Raw genomic sequence first — 25,980 nt, forward strand, 5'->3', positions numbered from 1 at the left:
AACCCTGACAGTCTGTGGTTCAGAGTACACAAAAACCACATGCTTTTTTTTTTTTTTTTGGGAGAGGAAAATAACGCCCAACCTATAAGTGAGTGGTTCTCAACCTGTAGGTTGTGACCCCTTTAGGGGTTAAACAACCATTGGAAAACCCAGATATTTACATTGTGGTTCATAACAATAGCAATATTAAGGTTATGAAGTAGCAACAAACACAGTGTATGGTAGGGGTCACCACACCCTGAGGAACTGTATTAAAGGGTCACAGCATTAGGAAGGTGGAGAAGCACTGCTGTAAGTGGTGACATATGTCATAGCCCCTGGGCAGAAGCTCTTTTTAAAACAACCTTCTGGATAGCCTCAGAAAGACCTCAGGAGGTAGGCTCTACCTCGGATAGGATGCAGAATTCCAGGCTGCTGAAGATGCTGGCAGATTGCCTAAACTGGAACTGAATGAATGCAAACTGAAACTGTAGGGATCTTTAGAGACAGATCCAAGCCAGGGCTTTTCAGTGGCTGCATCCAATTGTCTTGGTCAAAGCAGAACTGACAACAAAGGGGATTTAAGTCTCAAATATGTTGAACTGCCTAAAGTCAAAATCAAAATTAGTTATTATTGAAAAAAGGCCCTTTCTACTTGAAGACTGAGGTCTAGATGGGGTAACATAGATTGCATTTATTAACATTGTTTATGCTTAATACTAGATGAAAGGAATTGGCCATGTTGCAATCATGATAACCATTAACTAACCTCGTTGAGAATTTTTTTTGTACAAAATCAGAATTGTTTCAGTAATTATCGGCCATCTGCCTCCAATTTCCAAATTAATTAGCTATTATATTTGTTTGTTTGCATACTTGTTATATATGTCTAATTTGCACATATCACATTTAGTGGAGCCTATTTTGATTAGTGTTATTAAACAATAGTGTTCTGAAGCCGGGCGGTGGTGACACATGCCTTTAATCCTAGCATTTGGGAGGCAGAGGCAGGCAGGATCTCTGAGTTTGAGGCCAACCTGGTCTACAGAGTCAGATCCTGGACAGCCAGGGCTCCACGAGAAACCCTATCTTGAAAAAAACAAAACCAAAACAAACAAAAAACCAATAGTGTTCTGGCTACTTTGAAGATAAATGAAATTTGTTAATAAAATATAAAACTGTTATTTTAATATTGTTGAAAATTTTGAGTATCTTTGGGTTTTTTGTGCTAAGTATACTGTACTGAAAATAGCAAAGCTCTGCTTGGTTACTAGAAGTATGGAATGGGTTCCTCAACTTGATCATGTAGAGATGGCAGATAGAAATATTTTGAAACATGGAGTATGCCAGACTGGAGAATTACTACAGTTAAATCATCAAATGGTTCTTCTGGTGGTTTTATACCCCGTCGGAAAGTGAGTTGTAGGGCCCACTGTTACTTGAGGACTCTGAGCTGCTGCTGGTAGCAACCCTCAGGCTGAGGACAACATGCAGGTGATTATAACAAGTAGTCAGAGTGGAGGAGGTAGCAACTGTCAACTGTGTTCGTGGTTATGATAAGCAGTTAAAACACAGGCCTGTAGAGCAGGGTACTCCTGCTATCTTGATGAAAGAGCTTTGCTCCTGTTCTTTCTGATAAGCTTTAGCTTCAGATTTCCTTTAGAGGGGATGGTTTAAGGCTGCGTTCTCTCTAAGAAAAAAAATATGAAGACATTATTACAGGCCCGCTTGAAAACCAGTCTATGAAGATATCTCTTGAGTTGTATACAACATAAAGTATGAGTTAAAGACTCAGTAAAGCAATGCAGAGTATTCAAATGGCTGCTGGTTTTGTTTCTTAAACAGGCTCATGCACAATTGGTTCGAGAGGTTGATGTGGAGAAGGTGTCTGCTTTTGAGAATCCATATGTAGATGCAATAAAGAGCTTGTGGAATGATCCTGGAATCCAGGAGTGCTACGACAGACGACGGGAATATCAGTTATCTGACTCTACCAAATAGTGAGTATCTGCACACTAGGCCCGAGAGACTGCTGCTGCTTCACTTCGTGGGAATGCGCTCTGTGGTATTGGTGACCGTGTAATCTGTTGTGTGAATGGTAATCAAACCCATGTTTGTGTGTCAAATCCCTAAGTGTAGGCATAATCCTAAGGTGCTCAGGTCATATTGGGGACAGTATTTCTGTGTGTGTGTGTGTGTGGTGTTGTTGTTTGTTCTTGTTTTGTTTTTTCTTTTTTGGAGATAAGTCATAAGTATCCCAGGCTTGTCCTCCCTGTACCCCTGTCTTCAACGCTGGAGTACTGTGATAGCAGGCATATCACTGTGCCAGTAGGAATCCCAGGGCTTAGACTCCATGCATAGTCGGCAAGTATTCTACCAATTGAGCTGTACCCCAGTTCCAAGAGTATTTCTTTCACTGAGTTTTACTTTAGGAAAAAAAAAGGGGGGTGATCCAAGTGATTTGATTTTAATCACCCTGTTTTCTCCCTCAAATTGCAAGCCAGTGACCCACAAACCTACACACCATTGTATCTTGGGTAGATTTTGTTTTTGTTTTTGTTTTGTTTTGTTTTGTTTCATTGTTGTTGTTGTTGTCTTGTTTTTTTTAACTTGATATAAACCCTGGAACCTCAATTGAGAAAATACCTCCATCAATCATATCAGCCTGTTGGCAAGCCGGTGAGGCATTTTCTTAATTAATGACTAATGTGGGAGGGCCCAGCCCACTGTGGACAATGCCGCCCCTAGAATGATGACCCTGGGGCTGTATTCCTCTGTGGCTTTGCTGCAGTTCCTGCCCTGCTTGAATCTCCACCATTCAGTGAGGGACTGTTACCTGGAAATGTAAGCTGAAATAAACCCTTTCCCTCCCAAGTTGCATTTAGCCATCACAGGAGGGCGATCCTATAGGAAGACCAGCAGTCTCAACTAACCTGGACCCCCAAGATCTCTCAGACACTGAGCCACCAACCAGGCAGCATACACCAGCCAATATGAGGCCCCCAACACATATACAGCAGAGGACTGCCAGGTCTGGACTCTGTGAGAGAAGTCTTACCTAACCCTCAAAAGACTTAAGGCCCCAGGGAGTGGGGAGGTCTGGTAGGGTGGGGGTGGAGGGCTGGGGAACATCCTCTTGGAGACAGGGGAGGGGGCTGTGGGAGGAGGAGGTATGGGATGTGGAACAGTCAGAGGGTGGACCAGGATGGGGATGAAGTCTGGACTGTAAAAAGATTAAATAATAAATAATAATAAAGATAACAAATGAAGTAAAAATTCTGATCTTAGTATTGGATGACATAATACTTAAATAAACTAGAAATTACAAAGAAACATGTGTTTGATCATGGCTTCTGAAAACATAAGATTTCCTAGTTTCTAATTCTTAGACCTTTGTCAACTTTCAAAGAACAATTATTGATAGATGGGGTTTTTTTTTTTTTTTGAAGGAAAACTATGAGTTTTAATTTTACATGCATTCCAGAATTATTGTGTGAACTGCCAGTTAATTTCATGTACCTGGGCATGATTTGCATCCAAGAGAGATCTGTTAATTCTGTCTTCAAATGTCCATAACAGAAATGAAGTTCCCCATGGGATTAATATAATCACTGTAGCCAGGAATCTAGATAGCTAAGATCGGAAACAAAAAGTGGGTTGTGTTTGTTTTGGGTTATTTAGTTATCTAGCCAGATTTCCATCTACATTAATTATGTTAATATGCCATTCCTCTCTTACTTTGGTTCTGGTCAGACACAAGAAAGGGTGGGAAATATTTCTCATCCTAAAGCCTGTCCCTATCCTAGAACAACCTAGTGGACAAGAGTGGACTTCAGAGCAAACTGAGGGGCCTAGTGGCTGATGGATGTCCCTTGGTAATGCCTGGAAGGTCCAGGGGTTATACATTCTCCTTACAGTGAAGTTACATTTCTGTCTTTCTAGACATTTGCATAAGACACGTCGTTACGGTTCAGCCATAGAAATGTTGCCTGAATAAAGTCCTTTGATATTATCTGCTGAGTTTGAGTCATGTAATTCCAGACTTGACAGCAGGATTCCGTCTGTCCTTTTTAGCATGCGCTCCAGTATGTGCAGTCATCTGACGTGTGTGTTGTTACTGTCTGTTCTTCCCACCCCATCCTTCTTCCACATCGCCCTTCTGGTTCTGGATCTGTTACTTTCTGCCGACCTTCTTCACCCTTCCACCGGCCCTGCCCACTCCCTTCCCTCCCTCCTCATTCCCTAGTTGCAAGTCACTGTAAGCTGAGTACATAGATAGAAAAACGTGTATTCATTTCTTGTCTGTTGCAAATCCTGCCTCCTCTACCTTTGACCAGCTGTCTGTCTTTTACTTCCTGCCTCCTCTTTCCTTCTGTTTCCTTTGCCATTTCAGATTTCATCAGTGCCCCATGTTGAGCTGTTTATCCACCTCCCTCTTCCTGTCCGTTATGTCTCACCCTCCTGTTGTTTGCTCCTCCACCCTCACTGTGACTCTCTTCTCTGCCTCTCCTTTAACTCCCTTCTGCCCTGCACTTTGCTAGCAGGATCCTGTTTCAAAGTAACGCACCATGGCTCTGTCCTTCCCTCCTCTCCTTCTTCTTCCCTCTCTCTCCCTTCCTTCTTTCTTTTTCTAGGACTACAGATTGAACCTAGAACCTTCTGCATTTGCAGCAAGTGCTCTCTACACTGAGCAGAAGCCAGCCTCTGTTCATGCTTATTTTATACACTATCTCTTCCCCTTTCTTACTTCTCTTTTTTTTTCTTTAGCCATCAGTTATAATTATTCTGCCTATAGAGAGGACTTGATAGCAGGGAGTCAAAACTCCAATATCTTAGGTGTCCACCACAGAGTTAAGTATCCACCAGAGTGTGGCTGTCCATGAAGAAGTTAATCTGTTGTGTCCCCCACCCCCCGCCCCCGGGGTAAACTAATAAACAAATGAAATGTTCCTTTTGCACGAAACTTAATCTTCCATGGAAATGCTCTTGAGACAGCCTCTGTCATCTCTCATGAAAGTATCTCAGGAAGATTTGTGGATTCTGAGACTTGTACCCATTACTTAATAGGGAATTTGCATATTACTGTAATGTTTGTTTAGGCCAAGAGCTGTCCTGGGCAGTCTTTCCACCTTAGAACACCATCACCTTAGAATTCTGCCAGCGTAAACTGAGTTTAGCATAGAATCTGACCTGCTGGTTTGACAGAGATGATGCTTGTGCCCTTTGGCACAAGCTGATTGAAGTCCCCTAACTGATTGTCCTTTACATACTCCGGCTTTTCTATAGTTCGGGGATAAGCTGACTTCCTAAGTTGCATTTATGTGAATGTATATACTTAGTTATTTTAGATGATGTTTTTGTGGAAATAACAAATTATAACATCTGGTATAATTTCATTATATATATCTTGTTTTTAAAAAATTACATTTTTCTAAATAGATGCCCATAAATTATGCCTAAAGCCAGTGAGTTCAAGTTCGGATTCCCTGGGTTCTTCCAAAATGTCATTCAGATGTGGTTAATTTTAGGACTGCGTATTTCATCTGGCAACTGTGTCTCTTACAGCTTTTCTACCTACTAAAGAGACCCGTTTTAGATTTCATTGGCATGCTGTAGAGTGGCCTGGATTTCCTGATTTATCCTTTGTACAGTTTAGCTTGCTTCTTTCTCACAGGATTTATTATATACCGGAAGTTAAGATTCAGACTCAAGGTGAGCAGTGTAATGGAATGCATTTTAAGTGATGTCATAGTCTTACACTGTCAGCTTTCACTTTGTCCTTTTATGTCAATTCATAACCCTTGCTGGTTAATAATCTCAAAAGGATTTGTAATATAGTCGTGGTACTAATAGAAATAATAATAATAGTTGTTGTTATTGTTGAGGCAGGTTCTGGAAGTTTTGTGTAGATCAGGCTATCCTCCAACTCAGGGAGATCCGCTTGCCCCTGCCTTTTGGGATTAAAGACATGTGTTACCACGCTCGGGCTACTTACTACACATGTCACTTGCTCTGCTCTGCTCTGCTCTGCTCTGCTCTGCTCTGCTCTGCTCTGCTCTGCTCTGCTCTGCTCTGCTCTGAGGTAGCTTTGCTACTCAACAGATGCTTTTGATTACCCTGAAATACATCTCTCCTACTGGAAAGCTGTGTGTATTCTAATCTTCCATGAAAAACCAGTAATTTTCTGCAAGTACTAAATAAGATAGTAACTGGGTCACTTATTATCCAAACCAGGCTACCTTTAGAAGGAATAACTAGCTGCTGTGCTGACAAAGCAAATGTAAACTGCTGTAGGCAGGCATGTGGCTTCTGCTAACTAGAGGATACCTAAGGGGTTAGTTGGTGGGTGTCCTTCCTTCTACTTCTGTGGAAGTCTTTTTTTTTTTTTTTTTTTTGCTTGTTTAAGGAGAACATAGGTGACTCCTGGTAGCTGTTTAAGGTAGGTCTATAGACACTGTAAATCCCTGGCTTATTTTCACCCCTTTCTGGGAAACCCATTGCAGGATTATTGCTACACCAGTGTCTGGGTACCCGGGTGACCTGCTCATCTTGCCTAGGGGAGGGATGGTGGTGAGAATTCATGCCATCTTCTTCCTCATCTATGTTCTGGACACTCTACTTTTTTTTTTTTTAAGCCAGGTAGCCTTTCCAACAGAAATAGGCTGTTAGATATCACATCCTGGTGTTGTCCTAGCAACCACAAGGATACAGGTTCCATAAGCCCTGCTCTGGTAGTCTTCATAGAATGTAAGGAGCCCTGATGTGTTTGAGATCATTGTCCCTTGTTTTCTTCTTTGGTATATGTTCCTGCTGCACCTTGTCTCCTTTTCTTTCAGTGGGTCTTTGCTTTTGCCTTTATATTGGCTGTTCTCCTGTTAGAAAATATGTAAATCTCAGATTTCTCACTATGTGAGAATCAGGATGTGCTGTAAACATTTGCTAAGAGGTTGGGATGCAATCACTTTCTCCCTAGAATGCTTCTGGATATGAGACGCCATGCAAGCCACATGCCAGCAATCCTGGAAGTAGAGACCAAGCAGGATCTTCTCCTTTCTATCTGATGAGCTCATGTTCACCCTTGAAGACCCAACTAGGAGTCACCCTTTCTGAATATCTAACCTGGTACCAAATACCATGTCACCCGTCCTAGCTCCTTGTACATATGTCTGTGTGTTCTCAGAACACTCATCTCTATTTTCAGTACCTGACAATGACTGCTAACATTGGGCCATCACATCACTAATTTCTGTTTTCAACCACTTTCACACATACTCTTCTGGCAGCTACTGATGGACTTGGAAGCTGAAGGGCTGGGACATATAAGCTAATTTTCCCTGTTGTTTTTAAAGGTCTCAGATCTCAAAGGTTCTAATCAAAACAACAGTAGTTACTGTTTACTAAACACTTGGTCTGTTACACTCTGTGCTTAGTCATTTCATGTATTATTCTGTCTCATTCTCAAAGCTGCAAACAGTGGAATTATAAGTATTTTTTATCATTTCCTTATAAAAGAAAAACTGAGGTCCCAGGAAGACCAAGAAACCTGCTCAGGGTCACATTGTAATAAATGGTAGGAATCTGAGTTGAGATCAGATTTTCTTGTTCTAGAACCCATAGCCACTATGAAATAACAGTTTCACAGGGGGTGGGTGGAAGACGGATGGAAGACAATGTACAGATAGGCATTTGACAGTTGTTAGACACATGCATCGTTCATATGCTACTAGATGAATATCACTGATTGAGCGCTTTATAAATCATTCCATGTGATATAAATTATTGATGTTTACTGGTGATGTCTCAAGTAGTTTCATAATATAAGGTTAAGAAGGAAGAAATGCATCAAGCTTACTAGAAAATGATCCTGGAGAATTATGATCTTTCTCATTAAAACATGGTCATGTGCCAGGCAGTGGTGGCGCACGCCTTTAATCCCAGCACTTGGAAGGTAGAGGCAGGCAGATTTCTGAGTTCAAGGCTAGCCTGGTCTACAGAGTGAGTTCCAGGACAGCCAGGGCTATACAGAGAAACCCTGTCTCCAAAACAAAAAACAAAACACAAAAAAACGACAACAACAACAACAAACATGGTCATGTTTCGCTAAGTCCCTGTTGTTTGTGCTAACGTGGACTAGGTCTAAACCGTGGATAGTGGAATACTATGTGTAAGCTTTAGTCGGCACTCTGGTGTATGTTGCAGGGGAGTTGTTTGGTTTTAGATTTCTGAGATAGGATTTTGTAGCTGGTCTTTGGCTACTTTGGGGGTTCTTTCTTCCACCCTTTACACTAACACTAAATAAGAGAGAGAGAAAAGAAGGAAAGAGAAGAAAGAATAGAGATCCCTGAATAAAGGCAGGGATCAGAAAGGCAATGCTGTTCTCGTTGTTATCATTAGGCTACTTCCTGTTGATGGGGGCAAGTTTCATCTTTGCCATCAGGGTATCTCATTTCTTCTTCTTTGCACACAATTACTTAACAAACCACAATCAACAACAACCAACCAACAACTCACCTCACCTCACCCTGGGCCTTAGCATTTATACACCCTCTGAAAAGTCCCCAGAAATCCAAATGTCACACAGTCACAAAAACTGTTTGTAGCTGGCAAACTCATGCCCCTGCTAGAGCCCAAGGTGGATTACAGCCAGCAGCTGCAGACAGTCTGAAGCAGCCCTATATCCCACGCCTGGACTAAAATGAAAATATATTCTTACAATATTTCTGTTTTTTTTTTTTAACCCAAACCTCCAAAATTGTCATGACAGGTTTTCTCTGAGTAGCCCAGGTTGTCCCAGAACTCATTCTGCAAACCAGGCTGTCCTTGAACTCAGATCTTCCTGACTTTGCCTTCTGAGGGCTGGGAATAAAGGTCTATGCTACCACCCCCTGGCTTAATCTACAGCCCCCACCCCTTCCCCATTCATCTTCCCTTCCACCCAGTCACTTCACAGGAGCTGACTAAGGACATCATAACCGTTATAATAATACACTTACAGCACAAGGGCAAGTAGCAGTGGGAGAAATGAAGAGATGAGAAATTTCAGAAAATGGGTAAACACTTTAGATAGGTTTGAAAATGGTCTTAATTTGGTGCATTCTTCAGTTTTACAGAATAAGCTGATCAAAAGCACTATAAGATTATGGAGAATTTTGTAGATTATTTTACTGACATTTTCATTATTGATAAAAACCCTGAAGGCTCTGAGTATCTTTAGAAAAAGAGCACAATAAGCAGATGGCTGTAGGTTTTCTTTTCTTTTCTTTTCTTTTCTTTTCTTTTTTTTTTTTTTTTTTTTTTTTTTTTTTTTTTTTTTTTTTTTGGTCTGGGGTTCACTACCTGCTTTAATATTTTGAGGCATCAGGTCAAATGAGCCCACTTTCGACAGTACCAAAAGTTCCCTGACAATAGCCACAGGACATAAATCTCAAACACATTGAAGTATAGGGGAAAATCCTCACACTAACACTGCTTGCTGCATCTGGGTTTGCCTCATCTTCTTTTACAGAGTCCCCTCTAGAGAGGTCGGACAACTTTGAAAGTCTCCGTGGAGTCCATAGTCATAGTGCATGAGCAGACTTGCTCTTTGGCACACATCAGCTGGATTTGGTTTTGATTGTGACCCTGAACCAATATATCATCTTATTATTGGATTGATTTTAAAATGCAAAAGGAATTTCAGAAATGGGACAGTCCATCAGTTGTCTTAAAGCCAAAAATTATTGAATAGAAGTCCCTTTCTAAGAAGTCACGGAGTCACTGAGCAGTGATGGTGCATGCCTTTAATCTCAGCACTCGGGAGGCAGAGACAGGTGGATTTCTGAGTTCGAGGCCAGCCTGGTCTACAGAGTGAGTTCCAGGACAGACAGGGCTACACAGAGAAACCCTGAGAAACAAAAAAAAAAAAAAAAAAAAAAAAAAAAAGAAGAAGTCACTGAGTCATTTTTTTGAACTTTGTACCCCTGGGGTGTGATGTGACTCTCCTGGCCACCCTGATTTACCTCCTTTTGAGGAAGGAAACAGCATGGTATGATGAGCCTCTTGTGCAAACACCAAGTAGTAGGAGCAGTTACCCTGGTGCTCATCAGAGCACTCCCACAGTGTTCATTCTGTAGCTGGAAGTAGTAACTTCAGCCTCACACTCCTCCAGCATGCTGAGTGATATCTAATGCTTAAACTCATTTCTAATATTTGAGTATCTTTGATTCCATTATACTGTAGACTGTCTGCTGTCGCATAACTGCCCCTTAATAGTTGCGGTTCCTCACTGTCTCCTCCACAGACTCTACACGGAAAGATGATGTTCTGAGCTAAAATCTTTAGTGTTGTCACTGCATAGTGAGAATGAACAGCCTGCAGGAATATTCAGCCTTCTGTGTATTTTTATAAAATTTGATTAGATCATAACTGCACGCATTCATATGTACATGTCTGTAGCTGCTTTGGCACCTAATTGGCAAAGTTAGGTCATTAAAACAGTGACCATATGGATCTCAAAGCCTGAAATGCTCACACATCCATACATAGTTGGAAATCCTTCTATAGGACAATGAATGTTGATAGACAGCTTGCATGCTGCTTTTATGACGTAGATGGAATTCTGTGAAGACTGGTGTTCTGAATTAACACAGAAGTAAGTTTTAGAGTGTTGAGAAAATAGTTGGCTTTTGTTCCTTCAGCTTTGTCCAGAAACATTGCGTGGCACCCTGAGGCCTGATGAGCAGTGAGTCACAGAGCTCTGGATTGAATGCCCCACCCCCACCCCCAGCAGTGCCTGTACTACCAGCACAGAGTGTCTAGTACTAAAGATGAGGTAAATGGCCAGAAATGTTCAGTAGTTTCTTTGGCCTTTGAGAATGAGAGCTGTTTTCTGCCCCATCTTCATGTCTAGTGCTTGACTGGAGGTGGCTAAGAAGACTGTAATTGGGTTAGCATTCAGTAGGAAAGATTTGATTTTGTAAGATAAAACATGCTCCCAACTTGTGACAGCCCTGCCCTCAGCATAGATGAACAATCTAGGAGCCTTGCTTTCTTCAAGGGATCCTCAGAGTCTTTGAACCTCCTTCCTTTTTGGCTCACTGCCTATTTAGCAGCCTTCGTACCTGACTGGCTGACTCTGATAATCTTGGTCATTATTACTGTATCAATTTAAGACAGTAAACTGAAAGGCTAGTGGGATTGTTTGATGGTTAACAGCACTTAGAGTTTTTGCAGAGGACTCAGGTTAAGTTTCCCATATGGTGACTCACAGCAATATGTAGTAACTCAGGTTCTTGGGGATCCACTGCCCTCTTCTGGCTTCCGAATATGTGCAGGCAAAACAATTCTTTACATAAATAAATCAATAAATGAATAAATCAGTAGGTTCAATGTTGTCTTGTTATATGTTAAGTCAAATTAGGATGGCCCATCCATCAATCTCTGGACATGATCATCATGCTTGAATGTCAGGGCCTGGTGCTACAGAGTAAACCTCTAAGTTAAACTAATGGCCTTAGGAAATTGGCTTGTTTAGAGTTAGCTCTCAGCTGTGGTCAGTGGGACTTCTCATAGGCCCATTGTTCTATCACCAGTGGGTATGTGCAGTACAGCTGTACTCGTTGCTGCAGTACCACCTCCTTTAGGAAGGCATTTAGGTCTTTTATTGTTTGGTTCATTCCCACTTTCAAAGAAGTTATTCTCCATGGACTTTGATTAAAAGGTACTAGTTGAAAAACTAAGAAAATTCTGTGCCATTTCTGATTTCTTTACTCTTATTTCTTCTCTTTTCTGCCTCTAGCATCTCCCACCCTTTTGTGCACATAATTCCCTAGTGACTGCAGTTCATGATCACCTATCCTTTCTTATTGCATTCTTAGTTAGCAGGTTACACTTGGGTACTTAATTGTTTCTTAATTGATTCATCTGTACTATCTTTGCTTCCCAAGTAGTCTGACATCCCTAAGGCAAAGAAGTATATTTTAATGTATTTTCATACCAGTTCCTTGTGCCAGCCACCAACCCCCATCAAAGACACTCGGAATTAGAATTTAACATGATACATTCTCATTAAACAGGTATATGTTAGCTGAATTAAGCACAGTCACTGCACAGCAAGGCAGATAAGAAGCAACATTCTATTGTTTCTTGGTGTTTCAGAATTGGGTCAGAATTAATCAACACCCTTGAAAGCTGTCTTACAAGAAAATAAATTAGAAAAACTCAGTAGGGGAACTGAGGGCCTCTTTTACCTTCCTCTGTCTCTCTCTTTGGATTTTGTTGCTTCCTTTTGTTTCCTATTTAAGAGACAGTCCATTTGTGTTGCACCAGTACCTCAGGCTCCCTGCCACAAACAATCCTGCCTTAGCTCCCCTCTCCCCACCCCAGTAGTAAGGGCTATAGGCATGCATTGTTGCGCCTAGCTGTGTGTGTATCTAATACAGGCTTTATCTATTTCTTTGTGCAATATAGTTGTGGATCTGTTGCTCTTGGCCTTGTCCTGGACTCAACACTGAGGTCTGCCTGGCACACAGAGAGTTGCTCGGTCCCACTGGTCTCTTTGATAATCATTGTGAACAGTAATCTGTATATAGAATTAATATGTTGAGTCTCTTTCCTAAATGCTAAGTTCTTTTCAGGATACTTGCTAAGTTCTTTTCAGGATATTTGCTAAGGGGAAAAAATACTTTGTGAATTGTTGTAGTTCTTTTGTCAAAGACAGTGGGGACCCATTCTCCCTTCCGTTTCTCTTTACTGTGGAGATTACTCTCCCAAGACACATTCTGAAGAATCGGGATCCATAACACTACTCTGTGGTCTTTGCCTTGCACTTGGGATTTCCTATGAAAGGCAAGCAACGTTATGTCCAAAACTACCCGTAATAAATGCTACCGGTCACTGAGCACCAGCCGTGAGGAACGCTTACTTCCCTTTTACCCAGTGAGTTCACTTGAGATGGGAGTGCTTGTGTAATGAGTAACTGCGTTCAGCTAACAAGCTGAACCAGATTCCTGGCCAATCAGATCAGAAGGAGGAGGGCCACTCCATCCCGGCCTTCAGACCTCACTTTGAACCTTGTCTTAGGGTAGTAGTTTTCAGAACTGTCACTAAACCATTTTTTAAAGGTCTAACAATGTTTCAGTGGTTTGGTTTTTCGTTTTTTTTTTTTTTTTAAACTCTTTTTCTCTGGAATTTTGTGCTCATCCAGCTCTGGATAGAGCTGTATCTGGGCTTCTTCCTTGCCTTCGCTGCTTTCTGACAGTCAGATAGGATCTCATGGCATGATCTAGCTTTCTACTCCCAAGGGACTGGGCCTCTCACAATGAGGTCTTGTTAATTTTTTTAATGAAGGCGACCTAGTTTTTGTAACCTTCTTTTTAATAATTAAAAATATGAAGCCTAGCCAGCATCATTTTTCTGTGCCACAATTTTATCTTCATATTGAACTTGAACTGCAAATCTGTAACATGGCAGCCTTGCCATGGAGACACTTAATAGGGGTTAAAATCCCCCAGTGCCAAATATTCGCCCAGTGAGCATGCTGTTAATGCCACAAGGCACTGTTTTATCTTGTGTTTAGCTGGGTTTGCACCACATGCCAGAAACTTCTTTTCATACTTACTACCCACAGGTCCTTTTTTCTTAATGGTGTACTTGCTAAGGTCTGTCTATATGCCTCTAACTTTTTCCTTAAAACTTTTTTTTTTTTAAAAAAAGCTAGTTCACTTATATGTTGCCAAATCTTATTCTGGGTTGCTTTCATTTAAAACTGGGAGGGACAATTGAGTTGTTCAAAGTTACTCTTATGGTCACAGTAGCTCAAATTTGCTATGGACAGACTATCATTAAAATTAATGATCCCTTAGAATCATATTCAAAGCAAAAAAAAAGAGTCAAATTTAATTTGATTTGGTCATATTATTTTAGCGAAGTCTCAGCTTTACTCTTTACTTTTAATAATTCAAAGCATGGTTATAGCTCCTTTTTCTAAACTTAAAACGTATTGTTTGCAGCAAGAGATGGTCCTGAAGTCAATTGTGACAAGAAAGCAAGCCAATGGGCGTGATTGCCTTCATCCACTCATGTATGCAAACATGCTACAGGGAGATGTTTGGGGATTATTACTTGGAATTTTATGATGACTTAATCCAAATAAAATCTTGGGCAAACTTCTTGTATAGCCCATGAATTTATCCAAGAACTTTCATATCTTTCGCTTCTACCATAAAACTACAAGTCCAATGTGCCATTCAACTCCAGGTGACTCTGTGTTTTGTTGTGGTAGAGGAACTGTCAGATTACTATAGATCTTTCTTTGCCCTCCCTTCCTTTTACTGAAAACCAACAGAACCCTATATAACTTTGCTCCATTCAGGAGCTTCTCTCAGGAATGTCTGTTGATCGGTTCAGCCTCCTCAGTTGTCACTGGACTGGATAGAAAGCCAGGGTAGAAGCTGTACCCTGATGAGTGTGCTCGTACCAGTTACATCATCCCATGGCCAGGACTGAAGTCAGGAAGCATATCTCTAAATGAAGTTAAACCAGTGCTGCCCTTCCTCTGTTGTATTGAAATTTGTCAGTCATTTTAATTCAGAATTTAGTTTTTACATAATGCAGGCGAGCTATATCCCAGAAGTGTAATTACATAAGGATGGATAGCTAACAGCCCCTTGGCTCCTGGGTTGGTTCCTAAGGAATATTACTTGCCTAGCCATTGCGCATTTTTCATGAAATAGTTTTCATTTGAGCAACACACTGAGCATCTGTTCAGTGGCTCCCTGCTGAGTGCTGGTAATATAGCCACAGAAAAAGCTAGTCATGGACCCTGACCACTGAATCTGAGAGCATGTGGAAGAAGGCTAAATATGTTTAATTAACAAGTACCAAATTATTTGGTGTCTCAATATAGCAAAAAGTCATCAAAGGCCTATAAGATAGGAGTAAAGAGGGCTTAAACAGGCAAACCCACGTTTTCTAAAGCACTCTTAGATGTGGCTTATCTCTCAGATAATTAAGTCCCATGTATACCATGACTTCTTCCTGTCTCTGACATCAAGGAAAGATCTTCTGCCAGCTACCTTTTACACATGCATTGCCTTGGCAATGTGCCTGTGCCATCACCATAGCAACACTCTCAGAATGACCTCAGCAGCCACTCAGAGTCAGTCTTACAAAACAAATTATGTCTATAATTAACTCTCTGAATTTACTCTGTAATATAAATTTGCTTAAGCCCTGGTGCTTCTTTTTAAAAGGTTAAATGAATGGAATAATACAACAGGAACCCACCCACCCCCCATTTTCCATCAGTTTTGCTGAGAATATGAAGTATTTCAGTGGAAAATAAAGAGATTAGAGATTACTTTATTCCATCCAAAATGTGGCAGGCACAAATGAGGAGGGTATACTTAGTACACTAGAAACCCCACTTCTGGGGCTACAAAGTAACTCCCCTCCCCCAAGCCAATATAAAGTACAAAACTGCCCGGAGCTCTCCTGAGTCCTGCTTGCCAAGCCATGGTGGGACATGGGACACCTGAGCTGGGGCATGCAGGCACAAGCTGCCCACAGTGGCCTTTCCTGAGCAGTGAGAGATACAGTTCTCAGTTGTCTTTTCTTTTCTGCTTCACAAATTGTGTCTTCAGTATTTCACCTTCTGAGCCATTCCATAGAAAAACAATTATATAGACAGACTGTGCCTCTTTTGTTTGGTTGGTGAGTTTGTTTTGATTTTGTGTTGCTTTTATTTGGAGGGGGTGTTGGGGATGGTTGGTGTTGGATGTAGGTGTTATATGCTGCAACTAGTAGAAACAGATACTATTCAGCCTTTCCCTTTTGCTAAACTACAGTAATTTGGCTTTCTACCTCAAATGAAGTGAGCCTTTTCCTTCCCCATCCAACGGAGACAAAGCCAGACTATCCAGCAAGATTATCCTTACTTTTAACTTAATCAGAAATATATGGAACATTTTTTAAAATTACTTATTTTATGTGTATGAGTTTTTTGTCTGCATGTATGTCTGTGCACCATGTACAAGCCTAGTACTGACAACATGACAGAGGAGGGCATCAAGATCCCCTGGAAGTGGAGCTAGATAGAGATAGTTATGAGCTGCTATGTAGATACAGTGACTTGAACCCAGCCCTCTGCTTAATCAATGAGTCATGTCTGTAGTCTGCATGGAACATTTTAAATGACTATTTCCCTGTCATGATGGTGACAGTATTGAAGTAGAACAAAACTTGGCAAACAACAAATGTTCAGTGTCAGTAGTTGTTATCTACATGAGCTGTACAAAGGATGAAGAGGAAAGAGAGTGGTACCCTATGCACAGAGATGCCACTGTCCGTTTTATAGGGTGGCTGCTGAGCCTTTGCAAGTGACTTTCCAGTTGCAGGTATGTATCCTGACTCCATGTGGCATACATAGTTTTGGGGAAGTTATTGCACTTTTTCCTGATGGGAGAGATGCTGTCAGCACAGTTGAATAGATAAATTCCCACTTTGTGTACTGATTTTTAATATCATCCCTGGAAAACATACATTTGTGCTTGAAATGGTGCTAGCATTGGGTACTCTTGGTTCATCTTTAAGAAACAAAACCATATTTCCCTCATTCCTAGGCTGCCATAGAACCGTGTACACAAGAATTAATAGCCCTCTTTTGTGACCTCTCTGTGTGTGACCTCTCTTTGTATGTGTGTGCGTGCATGTGTGTGTGTGTGTGTGTGTGTGTGTGTGTGCGTGTGTGTGCGCGCACGTGCGCGCGCACGAATGCATGCACATGCACGCTCTTGAGTGCATGGTCATAACTAGAATGGAAGCATATTTCTTAGTTTCATTTTTATCTTGCCACTGTAAATGCAAACTTCTTTGATTTCTCTGAAATTTCTGAGTTCTTGCATATAAAATGATGGTCACATACATTTTAGAATATAAGCTTGAAATTTTCAAATCAAGGATCTGATAAATTAGAAAGTTGTATTTGTTCAGAATAGCTTCTTGCTTTTGTATCTGATAAGGGCCACAGTATCTGTAGAGGAGATATAGTTCTTCTACAGAGAATTCCCAGCATGTTAATCCATTAGGTGGCTCTAGGACTATGCCAGGATTCTCTAAAATATAGCTTTACAGTTGTATTCTCCAAGCACCCCCTTTGGTCCCGAGCCAGTTTTATAATAATTGAAGGTAAGAAGCGAGCTCTTACTGGTCAGTAGAGAGCTGTTTCTGGCTGCAGAAGTGTTGATGTGTCTGGAAGACGGCCCTGGAGTATGAACTTGAAGGACTGATACGCTTCCCACAGGGCAGTGATTTTACTTCCACATTAATGCCGGACTTTACTGCTGTGAGTTCATGAATCATAGAGGCGTAACACACACTTCCCTTGTAACATTTCGTTTCACATTTGAGTCTCATTCATCAAGAAACTCCAGTAATAAGAATAACATGCTAAAAGCTTTAATGCTTAAACTGAGTCTCTGTATAGGAATCAGAGTCGTCAGCCGAGGAGTTTTGTAATTTCTGAGTTGTAACTACCATGAACACCAAACATTCAAACTCACTGGATCTTGTTTGTGGTCCTTACCAGCTGAAGGTTTGGTTCCTTCCAGTTCTGTTAATGGCTCCACCTTTTTTCTGCCTCTTCCTCACAGGTTAGTCACTTTGTGGCCATGCCCTTTGAAGCCATCCCTGTGTTTCATCATTTCCAGGGCCAGGAGAATATAGTTTCTCTTTGAAATGATGGCAGTGCTTCTCAGAACAGTCACCTCTACCTGGCTGTCACCAGACCTGTCAAATGTCACCATTTGTGACATTACAATTTATGTCCTACACTTTAAGATCCTGGAAAGTGAATGGGATAGGTTTTGGGAAGGACAGAATCATACTGATGGTGAAGTGTAATTGCCAGGGGTCAGGTTTGCCAGTGATGACACAAGTCAGTTTCTTGGTACCAACTGGAAAGCTCTGTGCCCTGATTAAGGCGGTGATTACACAGATTCCTATATGTGGCAAAACTTCATAGACTCTGTGTCACAAACACACACACTCATATGTGTAATATATGGACGAATACACATAACTAAGGTCTGTTACGAAGCCGACTGCTCTTCCGAAGGTCCCAAGTTCAAATCCCAGCAACCACATGGTGGCTCATAACCATCTGTAAAAAAAAAAGAAGATGCTATCACTAAGGGGAAGCCAACTGAAAGATTTATACAAGGAATTCTCTGTGATAAATCGAAGTTTCTTGTAAGTCTAAAATTATTTCAACAAAAAATACAATGTTTGATTCTCCCCACCCCGTGGAAATGCGTAAGTATCATGGTCAGATACATAAAAGTTAGGGTAGGTGACTCTAAAAGAAGAGCATCTGACATTAGACATTATTGTTATCATAACTTAAAATCTCATGGCTTTTCATGAATAACAAATGACTTGGGCTTTGGACATAATTAAAGACATGGTATGATGCTGTCTGTCTTCTCAGGGGAATGAGGAAACTTCATTCCAGGAAAAGCCTGCTGTCTGCAAACAACAGAGAAGATAAATCCCGACCTTACACTCAGCTTTATTATATGGTTGTTTATGCAAATTTACTTTGTATAAATAGTTTAAAACTTTAACTCTTGATTCACCAGCCAAGCCTGATAAACAAATAGATTTTAGGAGACTCACTGCGGTTTCTTACCAGCTCTCCCTTCTTTTACATGAGTTCAGCTGCTGAGGAAATGGGAATGTGGTAAGTAGGTGACGGGGTGGAGAGCCTTTCTCTGAGCAGGGGAAGTGTGGCCTTGCCTGCTTCCTAGCCTGTCACCTTACAAACTTTCCTTTTTCTCTGCGACTCAGTTTTTGCCCTTTCTATGGGATTAGAGTGATGGTAACTGACATTCTCTTGTCTTCCTCTTCCAGCTATCTGAATGACTTGGACCGTGTAGCCGACCCTTCCTATCTGCCTACACAACAAGACGTGCTTAGAGTTCGAGTCCCCACTACAGGGATCATCGAATACCCCTTTGACTTACAAAGTGTCATTTTCAGGTAGTAACTGAGTTCATTAACACCTTTAAACCCATCAGCTTTGCACAGAGTATCGTTCATCCCATTTTAAAAAAAAAAGATTCTGGAATTTTCATTTCCATTTAAATCCACAGAAAATTAGTTGCTGGTAGTATATCACATTTACTCAAACTGTATATTAGACAGGAACTACCATGCATGCCTGCCATTGAAAACTTCCATATCGATATTTTCTCCAGGTTGTCTGGTACCAATGCAGAATTTCTCAGTATCAGTAAAAAGGTGTGCTGGTTTGTTTTGTTTTGTTTTGTTTTGTTTTGTTTTAACACAACAAAATGCTTAAGAGTTTTCAAAATTCATGATTTTAAAAGTAGGGTAATTAACTTAATATAAATTGATATGGCAAAACAAAATGGAAATGTATTATTCCCCTGCTCACTGCCGCTGTTTGTATTGATACTTCAACTGACCCACTTTTTAAGGAGAGAAAAACAGTACATTTTCACTTTGCTATTTCAGAGTCACTTAATTATACTTTTAGTCGGAGTATAAACCACTTACCTGGAGCTTTGAGGAAAGGACCCACGAGTCTATGCCTTTGACTTGAATGTTGAATTGACTCTCCAGAGCCTCCTCACTGAGGGTGGGCCTGTGCTTGAGGCTGTGAGACACCTCTTCTGTGGCCCCCCTGCCTCATGCCTCTGCCATGGGGCTCAGTTTGACATGTGCTATGCTGTTCCTGCCAAAAAACCTTTTTTCTTGTCTTGTCTTGTCTTGTCTTGTCTTGTCTTGTCTTGTCTTGTCTTGTCTTGTCTCTCTATTCATTCTTTGCACCTGTGGTGTAATCTTACCCCCACATAATGCTCAAAAGCACATGGCTGTGAAGTAGGTAACACTTTAGAAATACTCGGAAGCCTCTGATTCTTAATTCTGTGATGGGTCTATTAAGATGACCACCAAGGCTCCTGAGGCCAGCATTCTGACTTACATATTTTGAGCTTATAACATCTGGATATCCGGATTTACTTACTTTTACTACCATTTTACAGAAAATTTTCAAAAACACATAATACAGTCCTTGACGATTTTCACGTCTTGGTTGATTTGCAATCTCAAACACTGATGAGTATTTCATTATACTCTTGACACATTTTGTTGTTGTTCAACACACTAGTGTTAAAGCATACTTTTTGGCACTACAGTGAAAGTAGACTTTATTGTCTAGTTTCTGGCCCTCCTCAGAGGCATAGCACTGAGTGCCTGAAGCAGACTTCCTCGAATAGAACTTCCTTGTGAAATGAGTAGCCCCTTTCCACTCAGTGGTGCTGGGGTGGGTCAGCATCTTTATATCTGATGCCCAGCACTCACAGAACTCTTGGACCTACTGGTTGGCCTCTTGGGTCTCACTTTTGTACCTTTACAGCCTTTTAGAAATGGTGGTGAGAATGATCCTTGACTTCGGGTCCGGAGAGATGCCTTGGTCAATAAAGTGCTTTCTTTGTGGATCCCATGATCCACATAAAATTCCAGATGTGGTGTCCTATCCCATAAGCTAAGGTCTGGAAGTAGAAGGTGCAAACCAGAAAGGTCCCTGGGGCTCCTTGGGCACCCAGGGAAGCCAATTGATGAACTCCAGGTTCAGTGAGAGATCCTATCTTAAAACACGGTGACAAGGACAAGAGGAGACTCCTGATAGTCATCCTCGGTCCTCCACACAAACATGCACACTTGTGCTGCACACACCCACGAACGCACACGGAGAAATGTGCAAAACAGAAAAGCAGAAGGTCTTTGAGTTCTTCTGTAGACTTAATGTGGAGAGTCAGGAAAACACCCTGAGCAGACACTCTGTTCTGTGGATTGGTAAAGAGCACTGCTTTCTCACTTGCATACTAACTTTCTTATTTTCTGAGACTCCTTTCCTCTGAATGTTGGATACATTTGTCAAGGTTTGGGTTCAGCAATTTGGAGAAGCTGATTTAGTGTCACACACATCTCCACGTCCTTCTTGGTGTCAATGCTGGTATCTGAGGATAACCAGGTACAGTGTGGATGCGTTAAAAGCAGACCAGGAAAATAGTTCAGATGATGCCCCTGTGTGGCACTGTAGAACATTTTCATGTCATACACCACACTTCATTTCCAGCAGGGTGGCAAGTTGGTTTGGGCACTAGGCTAATTGTTCCATTGCTGCCAGATATCATTGGAAATGTCAAATTATTACCAATATTGAAAGAAGAAAAAGCCCCAAATTCTTATCCTATGGGCAGAAGCATAAGCAGGCTTTGTTTACATTTAGTACCCTCTGTGTATGGAAATGCATGGCATCTTGTATCCTTTAAATGTGTCCATGACCATGCCTGGCCTCCTCCAGTACCATGTGAGGGTCCTCACTCTGACACCTAGGAAAGGAAAGGGAAGTTTATTATTTGTTATTGGACTGAAGATAAAAAACAATGTTTGCCTTTGTTGTGTATAATTTAGTAAAATATCATTACATAGTTAATAATTTTCATACATATCTACATAACATCCGGGTAACCACAGCAGTTTCTGTGTCTACCGTGCCTTATTTCTGTCAAGTAGCAGATAATTATTATATAGTCAATATTAATTAGTTGAGTTAGATGCCACTGTCTTTAAAGTAGTGTGTTTTCCCTAGTTTGTAAGTAGTATTTATATGTATATTCTTGATTTTTTTAAGTTATTAATATAAATGTTGTTAACCTTGCAGAATGGTCGATGTAGGGGGCCAAAGATCAGAGAGAAGAAAATGGATACACTGCTTTGAAAATGTCACCTCCATCATGTTTCTAGTAGCGCTTAGCGAATATGATCAAGTTCTTGTGGAGTCAGACAATGAGGTAAGTACTCTTTGGATGGATGGTGATTGATCATGTTATCACTGGATAGAAATAAATGACGAAATTCATGTCTTTAGTTCTTATAGGTATTTATTTGGTGTGTTTACATACATACAACAGTGCACACATGAATATCACAGGGCAGCCTGTGGGAGAGGCTGTAGGGATGGAACTCAGGTTCCCAGGCTTGGCTCCAGGCACTTCTCCCCACTGAGCTCGCTTACTAATGTGGATGATTTTAAGTAATCATGAATAACCCTGCAAAACCAACCCACAGTACTCTCAGAATGGCAGGCTTCTCCTTCAGGAATGTGAGCAGGTCTGCATGCTTGGATCTGAGCAGAGCCTGTTTGATACGGCCACACTATGCAGAGGTTTTGAAAATGAAAACATGGAAATCTCTAAGAGAATCACAAGATTGTCTCCTAGCCTCCCTTGCAGGATAGGACCTGGGAGATTTGTGTGAGTCACCCTGTTTTGTTTTGTTTTCCTTTTGTTTAAAACAATGTTTGTATGATGGGTGGGTAAGCAGAACGTTCATTTGGCAGATGTGAATAACTTTGTAACTGGCTTCAAAATCAGTTCATTGTGGAACCTTGTAGTGTCTTGGTGTTTCTGCCTATCTGCTGCTAGTAAGTAGTCTACTGACTGAGCAGGGAGTTACTTGGGAACTGTTCTTCATAACTCTGTCTGGAAAGCTGGCTCTGGATCATGACTCGTCTCTGTTCAGGGAAAGTTTAACAGGTGCCAATATGGATTTTGAGGGTGATAGAGGTTTATGAATCAGTTGACTCTGGAAGATAATAAGAGGAATAGGAAACAACCTTTTAGCTAAAGTTCAGAGGATGTGTGTGAATGGCGGTGCAATCGGTAATCACATCAGAGCTTGCAGATGGATAGACTCATGCCTACTAAGTAAAGGTGGAAACACAGGGAAGGAACTGAAAAACCCCAGCAATTGGTGACTAATATCTGCCCTGTCAGAATTTTCTGTCTTTAAAGTATATAAGAATTCGTGCCTTCTTGGTCTTTTTAAGATAGTGCTATTGTTTTGTTGTTTTGTTTTTGTTTTTGTTTTTCTGGTCTTACTAGTCTCATTACAGTTTATACCCAGTATGCAGAGGTTTGCAACAATTAATGAGCTGAGGCCTATTAACCAGCCATTGGCCCCTTAGCTGAAATGCAAAGCGCCTACAAGCATAGTAAAATGTATAGCTATCAGCTATCAAAATGTGAGCTGGGCAGTTGCCTTTGGAATTTTTACTGTTATATCTCTCTATTTCTGTTTTTTAAATCTATTCTTGTGCCTACTTGTTGTTCCATAATTCTTGGAGACTGTATTTTTACTATATTGCACACTTCAGATATTGTAAAGAGTCGATTGTTTCACTACTGTGACATGAGGGCCGGATGACAAAACAAACACAAAGCCGGAAAAATTCACATCGAGAAGCTTAAAAAGTACACCTGCTTTTTTCTCAGAATAGGGCACATGGACCAAAGACAGTAAGACTTACTGTGTAGATCTTAGTTCTTATAGTCAGTGTGCTAGCCACTAAAATAAAATCCGCCTGTGTTATCTACATAGAAGATAGAAGAAACATATCATTTCATTCTTATTCTTTCATACTAGCAAGGGTAAGATCAGTGTCCACCTGTATACATTTTATACTCAGTAAATATGCTGTATCTATGAAGATCTGCATATTGTGACTTAATGGCAAGCAGTTTACCACTTTGAAATTATCTAAATATCAAAGAAGTCAATTCTCTAAATAACCTGTCAGCTAAATCTCACACAACAGTCAGGTTCATTGTTTACATCGTCATAGATTTCACCTGATCTTACAGTAGAAATCTATTTGTGGTTTGTAGGTATAAAAGTATATTAGTTCAGTCACATTTCTTATCAGACATCTTCAAATTTCTACCAGTAAATTATTCAGTATGTAATAACATAGCCCAGTTCATTTGGTTCATAAGATGATATACTGTGCCACAGATTAAAGTGATAAAGCTTCTTTATCCATTTGCTTTCTATTGCTATGACAAACACCATGACCACCAACACCTTGAGGAGGAAAGGGCTTATTTTATGTTACAGTTTATAGTCAATCATGAAAGGCAGTCGGAGCAGGAGCATGGAGGCAGGAGCTGAAGCAAGAGACAGAGGCGATGTGCTGCCTACTGACTTGTTCTCCATGGCTTGCTCAGCATGCTTGCTTATGCCACTGTCCAGGGGTGGTATCACCCAGAATGGGGCTGGGCCATTTCTACACATCAATCTTTAATCTAGAAAATGCCCACAGGCCAATCTGATGAAGGCATTTTCTCAGATGACCAGAGCTTGTGTAACCTGGACACACTGTCAGTTTCACCGTTAGATTTCTTAATTCTGTGAGGTAGGTCATACCCACTTTGGAGCTTTTTCTCAGGCCTGCCTTCATCTGAGCTTCATCAAGCACTGAACTGATCCTTAAGCACAACAGGAAAGTACTGCCCACAGCCAGCAGCCAGCCCTGAGCAGGGCACACTCTCAGAAGCACGTGTCATATTGGAGGGATCTCTTTTATGTTCAGTTGTTGTAAAGCATGCAGATGCCATTACTTCCAATTTCTTAAACTGCTAAAGTAATCCAGAACTACAGAATTCTAGTTTCTGAAACTAGAATTCTGGTTTGGGTGGGACAAAACAAGAATAAATTCCTGACCGTTTGTTCTTGGTCTGAAAGTGTGCTGCTCACAACTTTAAGTCAAAGCAGACTTGACTGTGCCTACCTTGGTATATATTTGTGAGAAAAATCTAGGAGTGAATCCTGACCGCCTTTCTGTCCTGCAGAACTGTGGAAAATGCACTCTAGACCACAAACAACGTAGCTAAGACATACTGTAGAGGCTGGGGAGCTAATTTGTGTGCTAAACTCCATGAAGACATCAGCTCAGGTGGATACAGGCAGATCCCTGGGGCTTTGTAGCCACCTAGGCCAACACTGTTTGGCAAGCTCCAGACCTGTGAGAGAACCTACCTCTCCTCCCAACCCCCTGCAAAAGGTAGCTAGCTGGTAAGTGCACGAGTACACAGGGATGCAGGGATACAGGGGAGAATGTTCCAGATTATTTCCTTTTACTTGTCTTTTAGTTATGTATAAACATTGCGTATTACTCTCTGCAGTTTTGCACAGATCTACTTTTGAGTGTGCAGAGTCTCAGCCTTCCTATTGTTTGGGGGAATGAATGTCTTTCTCTTTTGTCTCCAAATAAGGAAATAAGCATGAACCAGTGGGCTAGACAAGCAAGGTTGTAGTGCTGCGCTGCGTTCTGACTTCTCTTCCTCTCGTATTTCCCTGTGTTAACATACCAGCAAGCAGCCAACTATTCGGCTGTAATCCTTTCATGGACACATCATTTCAGAGCCTCTGAAAGCCCAGAACAAGAAGATAGCCAGCATGTATCACTGTGTGTTCAAACTAAGCTTTCAGTCTTTGTGTTTAAACTAGCTTTCCGGTCTGTGACTGAGCATGGTGCCTTCACCATGATCCTTGCTAATGTGCACATCTAACTGACTAGTCCTTTTGGCTTGGTCATGGTGATTTACAGTATTTTCTGTATTGGGTTTGTTTTGCTTTGCTTTGCTTTTAGTGTCAAGGTACTTGCCCCACACCTAACCCAGGCCTTCCTAATATCAAGATGGATTTCCCAGAATTAGTTCTCATAGACATCTGTCCTTCAAGCTAAATCTGGAGTTGATACATTAAAAGACAGAGCAGACATCTTTAATACAATTGCATTTATACCTCTTTAAAACCTGCCAAACTGTTTCCTGTGCATTATGACAGGGATTATAGCTTTGGCCAAGACACTGTTTCTGGGTTTGCAACCCAAAGAAAGAAGAGATGGGCTGTCACAGCTAAGAGGATGGAGACAGAGTAAGAATTCTCCTTTCATGGTGTTGAAATACCTCCCCTGGACCTCTGAGTCCTTATCACATTTACAGACAGTACTGAGCAAATACAGCACAGTTCCCCCAACAGTTCAGAATGTCTCTGTGTTAATTGGATCTAGTCTAGGATATGCCTTTGGTTGGATATACTTCAGTACTGTGTGTGTGTGTGTGTGTGTGTGTGTGTGTGTGTGTGTGTGTGTGT

The 25,980-nt window shown here is 41.1% G+C and overlaps 1 protein-coding gene across 2 annotated transcripts in view; it reads left to right on the forward strand.

Moving 5' to 3' along the window:
• The window catches only part of LOC110285306 (guanine nucleotide-binding protein G(q) subunit alpha), a 243,182-nt gene that overhangs the window by 177,621 nt on the left and 39,581 nt on the right, over nucleotides 1-25,980 (forward strand). For both annotated transcript variants that reach the window (XM_021151368.2, XM_029472526.1), the window contains exons 3-5: nucleotides 1,825-1,979; nucleotides 18,865-18,993; nucleotides 21,707-21,836. In XM_021151368.2, the coding sequence (XP_021007027.2) occupies nucleotides 1,825-1,979; nucleotides 18,865-18,993; nucleotides 21,707-21,836 (414 nt within the window). The remainder of the gene's footprint in view (nucleotides 1-1,824; nucleotides 1,980-18,864; nucleotides 18,994-21,706; nucleotides 21,837-25,980) is intronic.

Source organism: Mus caroli, chromosome 19 (assembly GCF_900094665.2).
Source record: "Mus caroli chromosome 19, CAROLI_EIJ_v1.1, whole genome shotgun sequence".
Classification (NCBI taxonomy): Eukaryota; Metazoa; Chordata; class Mammalia; order Rodentia; family Muridae; genus Mus; species Mus caroli.